Source organism: Magnolia sinica, chromosome 11 (assembly GCF_029962835.1).
Source record: "Magnolia sinica isolate HGM2019 chromosome 11, MsV1, whole genome shotgun sequence".
Classification (NCBI taxonomy): Eukaryota; Viridiplantae; Streptophyta; class Magnoliopsida; order Magnoliales; family Magnoliaceae; genus Magnolia; species Magnolia sinica.
The window spans coordinates 10,503,613-10,515,114 of NC_080583.1; the positions used below are offsets into that span (position 1 = coordinate 10,503,613).

General features: G+C 41.4%; 1 protein-coding gene across 2 annotated transcripts; it reads left to right on the forward strand.

The window, feature by feature from the left end:
* The first annotated feature begins 236 nt into the window (after window positions 1-236).
* LOC131218792 (receptor protein-tyrosine kinase CEPR1-like) lies at window positions 237-4,169 on the forward strand. 2 transcript variants are annotated; one of them, XM_058213593.1, is made up of 2 exons: window positions 237-2,896; window positions 3,504-4,169. In XM_058213593.1, exons 1-2 carry the CDS (start codon window positions 406-408, stop codon window positions 3,878-3,880), a joined length of 2,868 nt encoding a protein of 955 aa, XP_058069576.1. In that variant the 5' UTR covers window positions 237-405; the 3' UTR covers window positions 3,881-4,169. The 2 variants fall into 2 exon arrangements, with proteins under 2 accessions (XP_058069576.1, XP_058069578.1); XM_058213595.1 differs by having other exon boundaries at window positions 3,298-3,637.
* Window positions 4,170-11,502: the final 7,333 nt, after the last annotated feature.

The following is an 11,502-nucleotide window of genomic DNA, read 5'->3' on the forward strand; positions in this document are numbered from 1 at the left end:
TAGACGGCGTGGAGAAAATCCATATATCACAGTGGCCCCCACAGAACGCTGACTGTACGGATTATGGTTTCGGCAGGGCAGTACACTATCCACTTCCAGAATGGTAAAATAGTCTTTAATATGAGAAAGAAGGGTGCGACCCCTCCACACACTACACTCAAAACCACTGCTTAGCATTCTTCCAACACACCCGATTCCATCAACCACCCTCTCTCTCTCTCTCTCTCTCTCTCTCTCTCTCTCTCTCAACCATACCCTCTCTCTCTCATACACATCCTCAAGAGGTCTATCTTTCTCTCATGAATTGAAGAATATAATACCCACAAGAGAAGAAAGAAGGTTGATCTCTCATACATAAAAGAACACCCACAAGAGGAAAAAAAAAAAACAAGATCTCTCTCTGTCATGGCTCTTCTCACACAACTCCTACACCTACTCTCCTTTCTCTCTCTCATCAATCTCTCCTTCCAAACCACCTTCCAAAACCAATCCCATTTCTTCACTCTCATGAAAACCTCCCTCACTGGAAACTCCATCTCTCAATGGAACCACACCTCCTCCATCACCGCCCCAACTCCTTACTGTCACTATAACGGTGTTACCTGCGACGATGATGGCCACGTCACAAAAATCGACGTCTCCGGTTTCTCCTTAGCTGGCCATCTCCCGCCACACATATGCTCCTATCTGCCTAAGCTCATCATACTCCGGCTGGCCAACACCGGCATCCGCATCCACTTACCATCAACCATCCTCAATTGTTCTTTACTAGAAGAGCTTAATCTCAGCTCTTTATTCCTTGTTGGGTCCCTTCCAGATTTCTCACCGTTGAAATCACTCCGCCTCCTGGATCTCTCCAACAACCACTTCTCAGGCGATTTCCCGACATCTGTGTTCGATCTCACTAATCTTGAAGTTCTGAATTTCAACCAGATGGGTAGATTTACTAAGTGGCAGCTTCCCAACTACATCGATCGACTGAAAAAGCTCAAACAAATGATACTTTCCACATGCTCCATTCAAGGCCACATCCCACCATCCGTCGGAAACATGACGTCACTCATTGATCTCGAACTGAGTGGGAATTTCCTCATCGGACGGATTCCGGCAGAGATCGGGCGGCTCAAGAACCTGCAATTCCTCGAGCTTTACTATAATCAGCTGACTGGTGAAATACCGCCGGAGATTGGAAACCTGACTCAATTGAGAGATGTCGACATCTCCGTCAATCGACTGACCGGAAGAATACCGGAGAACCTGTGTAAACTCCCGAATCTCCAATGCTTGCAGCTATACAACAACAGTCTCAGTGGAGAAATCCCACCTGCGATTGGGAATTCGACGTCTTTGAATCTGTTATCTCTCTATGAGAATTTTCTTACAGGTAGTGTTCCACCCAATCTAGGCCAGTTTTCGGATTTCATCGGATTGGATTTATCTGAAAATCGTCTTTCCGGCGGATTGCCAACAGAGATTTGCAATAGAGGGAAGTTGCTCTATTTTCTTGTGTTGGACAATCAGTTCTCCGGCCGTTTGCCGGAGAATTATGTGAAATGTGAATCGCTTCTTCGGTTTCGTGTCAGTAATAACCGTTTGGACGGTCCGATCCCAGAAGGACTTTTGGGTCTTCCACATGTTTCGATCATCGATTTGGGTTTCAACCATCTTGATGGTCCACTTCCAAAATCCATCGGAAACGCCAAGAACTTGTCGGAGCTTTACATACAGAGCAATCGGATTTTGGGTTCTTTGCCGATTGAGATTGCGTGGGCTAGCACTTTGGTGAAAATGGATCTGAGTAACAATTTCTTATCGGGTCCAATTCCATCTGATATTGCCAATTTAAGAAAGCTGAATTTACTAATGTTGCAGTGCAATAGGCTAGTTTCTTCCATACCCGAATCGTTTTCGATGTTGAAATCTCTCAACGTCCTCAATCTTTCAAATAATCTTCTCACTGGAAAAATCCCTTCAAGACTCTGTGAATTGATGCCCAATTCTCTGGATTTCTCGAATAATCAGCTCTCGGGTCCGGTCCCACTTCCACTGATCAAAGAAGGATTGCTGAACAGCTTTGCGGGTAATCCAGGACTCTGTCTTCCTGTCTCTTACAACTTGACAGACCCGATTCTCCCTCTCTGCCGGCAGCCCACCAGCCGGAAGCGGGGAAACAGCATTTGGGTAGTTGGGATTTCTTCCTCAGTCGTGATTCTTGGACTTCTCTTGTATCTAAGACGCCGGTGTCAGAAAGAAAGAGTAGTTACAGAGCAGGGCAGAATGTTGTCGGCATCATCTGCCTGCTACGACGTTAAAAGCTTCCATAAGCTGAGCTTCGCCCATCGGGAGATCGTCGAGGCCTTGATTGACAAGAACGTGGTGGGGTATGGAAGATCCGGGACCGTTTACAGGATCGAATTGAGCGATGGACGATCGGTTGCAGTGAAGAAGCTGTGGAATAGAAAGAAAAAGGACCCGTCATCTGATCAGCTGTTTCTTGATCGGGAATTGAAGGCGGAAATTGAGACTGTCGGAAACATCTGCCACAACAACATTGTCAAGCTCTACTGCTGCTTCTCGTACTTGGATTCAAATCTATTGGTTTACGAATACATGCCGAATGGTAATCTGTGGGACGCGCTGCATCAAGGGAAGGGATTTCTTGATTGGCCCACCCGGCATATGATTGCGCTCGGCGTAGCGCAAGGTCTAGCTTACCTGCACCATGATCTGTCACCACCGATCATACACCGGGATATCAAATCAACCAACATACTACTGAGTGCAGATTTTCAGCCCAAGGTTGCAGATTTTGGAGTTGCAAAGATCTTGCAAGGAAGAGGTGGAAACGAACCAACAACTACCGTCATCGCTGGAACCTATGGATACTTGGCACCTGGTAATGGAATTTCGATGTAATTCTATTTCAATTTCAATTTTTGGGTCTGATTTAAAATTGGTTTTTACTCAAAAATCTTAAATATTTTCAGTAATCTTTGATAGAATGTTTGTTTGCATTGTCATTTCACAGTTTGCATATTTATTCATTGAAATTCTATCTTTGCTTCTGAATTTTTTTATTAATCCCTCTGAATTGAATCTTGATTTGGTTGGATTATATTTGAACTTAATGCATATGAAAAGCATGTGTAGTTTTACAAGATGATGTGTTTGGATGTACCCAAATCACAAGTAGACCGCATATTTGGACAAAACAAAACACATGTTGATCCAACAGAACTGTATTTGTCAGGCAGGCTATTGTTTCTTGGCATGAAATCGTGATTGCTGGCATTGCAGATTGGACCTTAAACATTGGAAATCCTGATTTGAGTGGAAATGCATCTGGGGACATCCAAACAAAACCTTAATGGGAGGAAGTTCATTCATTCTCTAGCTGTTTTAGAATTCTATCTCCATTTCATTTATCTAAATTGATTCAAAACATAAATGATCTTCCTTCACTACTGAAATACGGATCGATGTCTTCTCATTCCTGATAACAGAATATGCGTGTTCATCTAAGGCGACAATCAAATGCGATGTATACAGCTTTGGAGTAGTACTGATGGAGCTGATTACTGGGAAAAAACCAATCGAAGCAGAATCTGGCGAGAACATGAACATCATCTTATGGGTCTCGCAAAAGATCCCAACCAAAGAAGGGGTGTTCAATGTCTTAGACAAGCGATTATCGGGCTCATTCAGGGACAAGATGATCCAAGCATTGAGAATTGCCATCCGTTGCACTTGTTCGGCCCCAGCTCTTCGCCCCACCATGAAAGAAGTCGTCCAGCTGCTGATTGATGCAGATCCGTGCCAGTTCGACAGTTACAAACTGTCTGACAGGCTCAAGGATTCATCAAACACCATCAAGCCTTAAAACCCATTAGAGTTATGATTAGAAGAGGATTTGGTAGGGGTTTAGAAGGAATGTAAGAACAAGAGATATGCGAAAACTACTAGCACAAACACATGTTGGCATGGCACGTGTGCACAAGATCCGAGCTGTTCAAAAGTGGGCCTTCATAAATCATGTATTCTGTCCAAAAATAAGAGTGGTCCACTCATCAGGAGTATAACACATGCATAAGAAAAAGACATAAAAAATTGACAGACAATCTAGAATGTACAAGTGTGGCTCATCTGATGATCCAACCGGTTCAATTTTTCGGCCATGGAGGGACCCACTTGACCAATGGCCCGGATCCTACATACACATGCCAGGCTGGCACACTATCTCTAAATATGCCAAGTTAGTATTGAGAGACTTGTTTACAAGAGTTTTTCTTTGCTTTTTTTTTTTTTTTTTTGAGAAGCTGTTGGAAGATGCGTAGCTCTTACTTATATCATGTTGTTTACTTTGCTTTTGTAAGGATTTAATAGAATTTTGGCTACAACTGCTTTATAGCTACGCAGCATCTATGTTTCATCTCTCTCAGCTCGCTCTCGCATGAGAGTGGATACTAAGATGGGTTGTAAGGTTGTGATTTGCAAGTGACTGAATTGGGTTCTCCATTTTTGAATTTAAAAGTTGGGTAAGATTCGCGGCGGGGGCACTTGAAGCCAACTATCCGTTGGAAGGAACCGCTGCAGCATACCTCACGCCTGGTTAGTGTCTCTAACCCAGAGGTATATGGGTGTAACTTTCACGTAATCCACCCCGTTCATCAGGTATGCTTGCTCATATTAACCATTGAACCCAAAAATCATATTGATCTAACATTCATGTTTAAATTTGGTAGAACTAAAGTACAAGTGTACCTCTAGTGAGATTAAAGAAATTGAAGCCTGAATGGCGTGAGCTACAGCCAAGTACATACTTAGTAGACCCATGTTGGGCACAATAAAAGATGGCAAGCCTATATAAAACTAAGCAACAAAATATAGTCCAACCCACATCTGAATAAAATTTTCATCTGTTGATTTATTCTTAAGATTTGACATGAGAAGGCGATTAATTAGATAGACCACGACTTCAAGTGCATGATTCTAAATTGGATTGGAACAAAGCCATGGGTCATGAGAGTTAATCTAGATTTCACGAGGTGTTTGAATTTTCTTTTATGCACACCATTTTGTTCATGTGTGTGAAGACATGATTAGCGATAAACTATTCGGATCCTTAATCTTGATCCGGTGGTAGACTCTCAGGAGTTTCAACACCTGGTCAAGGGTTCGAGTATCGATAGGTGGTGAAATCCCACTACGGCATGAGTGTATAATGAGATAGAGGGCAAAACTCTCCACCCCAATTACACTAAAACTCTTTAATTTTATGAGAAAAAGATTTTCAATAGGTAACTTAAACATTTAAAAAGTGGACAAGATATCGAATTTATTAAAAAGAGAAAACACTTAAGTAAATTTAGTTAAATTATTTTAAAAGTGCACATAGTAACGATGTCAATTTATAGTTGGTATTGGAGCGAGCCCCATACATCAGAATAGATGAAATCCAAAGGGCTAGTACTTATAGATGCCTAACTGGAAAAAGAAAGGTGTGGGGATTTGCCTATTTGATAGACCACATCATTTATGAACTTTATTCGAAAGCTGGAAGACCATTTATTAAGAATATAATGAACCCTGCGAAATGCTGTGTTTTCAAACTGATTATGCCGCCGTTCAATGGATTGTCAATCACCAATACGAGCCGCTTTATTGGTGATATATCTGATGAGGGATGAATTCATAAAGCTCGTTGTTGTTAATGGGTCCTTGACAGAGGATCTTCCCTAAACATTAATCCTTAATGGCAAAATGAGTAGGTTGAATATATATATATATATATATATATATATATATATATATATATATATATATATATATATATATATATATATATCGTTATTTCGAGTAAAATGATAAGCAAACAACTTGAGGGAACATATAATATATCATTAAAATCCAATATAAAAGACTTCATAGATAAGTTAGAATTTTAAATGTAGAGTATGTCCAAACATGTGCCATTTTCTACTTTCGCCATCTCTTCACCATTGTAGTCGGAATAACCATTGAGGTTGTCGATGTAAGATGTAATGTGATTTATGGCCCCAAAATCTTGTACCAAATCTCATATGGGTAGTTTGGTGATCCATGGATGGTCTAATAAGACAAGTAATTCAAGGTAGCATAGATGGCAATTGGAGTATGCCATTATCTAGAAGGTAGTCATGGTTGAATTGGTGATGGCACTACAAAGTAACTGTTCACAACCCCAAGTGTAGGGCTACGATGTAGTAATAATCTCGGTAAGACTGAGGTCGAATCCACAGGGATTGAACCTTGTACGTATTCTGAAAGTAATTAAAACAAGATGAAGATATAATCTAAATTAGGTAAATTTAAGAGAATGATGGTGAACTATTAACTAAAACTTATAAAATTCAAAGGTGGGAAACTAAGGTTTTCAAGGATCCACTTGTAGAGATCAGGGAGATCTACGCTTGATTCAAGAACACAATTAGACTTAGAGTCCCATCTTCATCCAATCGGAGGATATAACCATTAAAATCAAATCTAAACTTCCTTGATCCAGTTTTCAAGAGATGAGAGGTATGAGAATTAGACTTAATTCCATCACAAAACCATGCTCATGAGATAAAGTAAACAATAGAATTTAACCAATCCACATCTAATCTGAGAGAGTTATGAATGTTAGGAAGGGTTCCGGCATCCAACCATGCCCATGAGACGATGGTGAACAACAAGGCTCCTACGACCATAACCTCTATACATGCATAGAAAATACTCAAAGCTATCGTAGATCCATTATAATTTAAGTCACAATAAACCATTAAAGACTATGAATATTTCATATAATAAAACTATAATCAAGGAGAGTTCATAAACAAGAATTGAAGCTGTAGAAAACTACCCATCACGCTACAAGCTTCACCTCTTAGCCCTAGCTAAGAGGTTTAGCCAATCATAATCATGATCAAACTAAGAACTCAGATAAGCATCAAATGAAGAAAAAACCACAAAGGAAGGAAGAAGAGGTAGCCGGTTACTCGTCCTCGTTCTTTTTTTCTCTCTTTCTCTCTCTTCCTCCACGTCTCCACTCCCTAAAGATGGTCTCTCTCTCTCTCTCTCTCTCTCTCTCTCTCTCTCTCTCTCTCTCTCTCTCTCTTTTATAAGCTCCAGGGGCAGTTTAGAGGGCTGGGGACAGTGTTGGATCATGCTTACGCAGCACATACATGTTACACAACAAAACACAAGGCGACCCGCGTTTGGACCCTGTTTTTGGCAAGAGGTGCATTGAAAAACTCAGTTTCTCTCCTTGGTTAGGGTCTTGGCCCCCTAATGCGTCGTCTGAATAGTTCATATCACCTAACTAATCAACGATTGTGGCCCACAACTCCCCGCAAATCCCAACTCGACTCGGTCTGAGTTTTGAATAATCTGACCCAAACTTGGTCCAATTTGGGACCGAGTCAAGGTCATCTGACTCGATCCGATCCTAACTCATACTGGGCTTAACCGATCCGAGTTGAATCGGATTTGGCCAGGTTCAGTTTGGTTGTGCACTTGTGTCCAAAACTCAGGTGGGCCACACCATGTAAAATCATGACTAAAACTCCAAACTCACATGGTGCCCCCTCTTAAGTTTTGGAATGGCCTCAATTTTGGGGTGTCCATCCAGCTAGTGGATCTTCTAAATGGATTGGAAGGCATATGCAAAACTTGATAAGCCCCACATACAATTGGTAAGTCTTTAATGGTGGGCCACCACATCCCAAATGTTCCAAGTGGCATATGACCCACCTATGTGTTGGATTGGGCTGATTCTTAGGATATGGGGTGAACATGAAGGACAGCAACTTATGGACGATTTGGATGTGTAACACCCTAAAAATTGGGGGTCATGCATACGCTCGACTCCCAAGTTCCCGGGTGTCACCTATACCTAATTTTTATAGTTTTATGATAAATCAGGTTTAAATGCGCAACTGGAAATTATTGGAAACATGAATCACAATTCACAACTAGTCTATTGAGATGAGTGAGTCTAAATATATACAAGCCCAAATTAATATAAACGGGTCGCACAAGGCATTGCCCAACAAAATCACAAAAATATATCCAAAAGGAATGATGAGCTGAGTCCAACACTCAGCGATCCAAGTCCACTCGCGAACTCTGCAGCAAACCGCCCATCAACTGGAAATAGGACAACTCTTCCTCCTCGTCAAGACTCGCGTCGTCAGGCTCCTCATACTCTACGCCACCTGCAACTACTGAAGAGTCTGGTTGGTGTTTTAAAACACCATCCCAGAGTGGGAGTGAGTGATCAACTCAGTGTGTGCTATTAATCTTAAGTTGTAACAAGCATCAATTACATTATGAACTTAATGAAAAGCATACATCCATAAATATCTAACTAATCTTGTTAATATATATGCATGATAAATGATATGATGCATACCCTCGCCACAACACTCCCTCGAGTAACTCCATCTAACGATCGCGTATGACCAACACTCCCTCAGAGCGACCTCGACTGCAGAGTCACCAACCTAGCTAGTGCGATGTGATGATAATGTTAGCCAAGTTCTTAGTTAATTCCATTCATCCAACAGGTTGAGAAAACTGATACACCCCACGTATCAATGCCCTGAACTGGTTGCGAGGCCAAGGCCCCCCAATGTGTGAGGCCGAGACCCCGCGATCCTTGATTCCGTCAGGTTTTTCCCATCCCCGACTTCAAGCACATGGGGAGTGCTGAAATGTGGGATCACTCGCGGTCAGTACTGGGAGGCGCGTCACCCCAGCGTAGGCCGACAGCTTGGATACAGTGTCCCATTCCACCATGCCCGGCTCATGAGGTGGTGGATCAATTTCAATTTAGTTATCGATGGGTTACAACGGTTGTAGGGTGTTCCAAGTTTCATACATATGTGAGCAAACAGGGTTAACAAACAAGGTTAGTCAGTAAATAAGCTAAACCATACAAGTCAGGCAAGCACGTGACAGATGACATCGGGTACAAGTAACCCATGTAGTCTAAGTACTGTCGCCCACACACACTCGTCCAATTCCATGGGTTTAACCTCAGGATAGTCCTACCAGCGGGACCACCTTCACTTTTCTCATTTTTCTAACCAACCCTAAGGTTGATGGTAATTCAAAACATGCCACAAACATAGTTATCCTCTAATATAAGTGAAAACATGCGTCCATAACTTCCAACATAGAATCTCAATTTCTCTACCAAGCAAAGCAAATCATGAAGTGAACTAAAGGTGCAAGTGTATTGTGTGGGTTAGTGAGGAAGATAAGCATTTCATACATCGTAGGAACACAAGCACAAGTGTTAATGAGTCATACATGCTATACAATACATCGTATATGGATCAACAAGTCATGGGCATGTAATCATTAATTTCCTACCCTATCATACGAGAGGCAACAAACATGCTATAAGGAACATCACACACGAATCACAAGACATGAGCATACAACATTAAGCAACAAACATGCCACAACTACTCCATGTTAAAATTATAGAATCAAGGGTAAGGTGCTTCCTAGGTTTCTCTCTAGGTCCTCCAAACACATCATCCAAGCATTCAAAATCATTAAACTCATAATGAAATTGGTGCTAGGCTACTTAAGGTTAATATTCCGCACCTATGGATCGTTAAAGACGTTAGGAAGCGATCTAGGGTTGCCAAACTCGCGGGTCGATTCGTAGAGATCCTGAGCCAAATGAACTTGCATGTTAGGATTACATGCATTTCCTAGCTTAACCCCAAATATTACCAAAAAGGATGGGTGCTTACCTCCCCATTCGAATGGAAGTGGCTTGTAGTTGTGGATATGGGAGGGAAATGTATTTCTTTAAGGTTCCAAGCTTCCTTGGGCCCCACCTCCTACCACACACTCCTTTCCTTCCTTCTTCCTCTCTCTTTCTCCTCCTTTCTCCTCTTTCTCTTCTCCCTTTTCTCTCTTCTCTCTTTCCTTCTCTAGGGCAAAATCGTATGGGGAGAGGGGTGCCCAAAAGAAGCCCCTTTTATAATGCCAGATTTGGTGCAAATGGCCCCAAGTGTTGAGTTTTTACTATACTAGACCTATGGGAGGGTCTTTCTAAGCTCTAGGGCCCACTATGAGGTGTATAAGTTGATATACACCATAGGATGGTTAGCCTTAATGATGATCTAGGTATGGATACGATCGGCCCACCATTTGGATGCGCCAATCAACATATATAATTAGAAGTCTGTTCAACGGTCACCAATAGTCGATCGGGGCCGCGGCTATATGGATATGAGCAAGGAAATATCTTTACTCCACGTGTGAAGTTTGGTCATAAATCAACAGTCTGAAATCCTGAACTTTGCGTAAGAGTGGACGACCCAATTTACTTAAGTTTCAACTTCTTTCTTTAGGGTATTTGCACTTCTCATGCACTCATCCTTTGGCTCAAGTTGAGTGGTTTTGGGCAGTACCCAAGTCCGACTCCCGCGATGGACGCTAAGCCCAGTAAGACGGACATTATTCTATAGTTTTGTAACTAGTGGCCCACCAACGAGCGGTGTAGAGCTTGTTCGGAAAATCAGGGCATTTCTGGAATGAATTTGGTAGTGAGATTTCTCGTGAAAAATGATTAGGTTTTGGATTAAATATATTCATAATGTGACCTATTTATAACTAGTGAAAGTGGAGATTTGGTCATGATTACTCTAAACCATCGGTTTTAGGCTAAAAGAGCAACGGGGTTGATTTAGTCTATTAGTTAAGATTCGGGCCTTATCTGACTCGGCTTCGATTAGATCTTTAATTTAGTTATGCTTGTCTTGATTAGTTAGCGATGGATCAGTTAGATTTGGGTCCTATGTGAGTAAATCATGAGGCTACACATGATGTTCAAGTGATCGGACGGATTCGTTGGCTTCCTACGGTTGATTAATCAGACTTGTGCGATTGTTTACTAGTTCCACACGTGTATAGATTAACATTGAGCGTTAACAGTCAGTAAATGATAATATAAGTTAATTACTAAAAAAAATTCTAGAATTTTTTGAAAATCCAAAATAGTGAAAATCCACGATGTTACAATCTACCCCCCTTTAAAATAATTTCAACCCCAAAATTGCCTAAGGGTAATAAGGAAAGATATTATCATTTTATTTGCTCAAGTTTTGTTGGTTTCGGGTTTATATACATTTTAGGGTATATAATAAATACAGTAGCCTAGCTCATTGTGATCTACCCCTCTTAAAAGTTTTCACTTTTAAGGTCTGAAAACAAATGTCAAAATCTTCATTATCGTGCTAAGTATTCAATAATAAATTTTACCTAAGGGTGGTATATTCTACTCTTTATGATTGGGCTAATACGAAAAGACAGTCGTGGTAGGCTTTGATCCCATACATCGATCATCTGCCTAACCAGGGCAGAAAGATCGTTGTATCCCTTCCTAGTCCTGGCAAATCTTGGACTTCTGCCCGGTCAAGCAGTGATTCTGTTGGTATTCACCCAGGATCGAGAATTGGG

Excerpts from the sequence above, each read along its gene's own strand:
- LOC131218792 (XM_058213593.1), top strand. The coding sequence starts at position 406 with ATGGCTCTTCTCACACAACTCCTACACCTACTCTCCTTTCTCTCTCTC. Across the intron at positions 2,897-3,503 it reads CTATGGATACTTGGCACCTG|AATATGCGTGTTCATCTAAG; the intron begins GTAATGGAATTT and ends TCCTGATAACAG.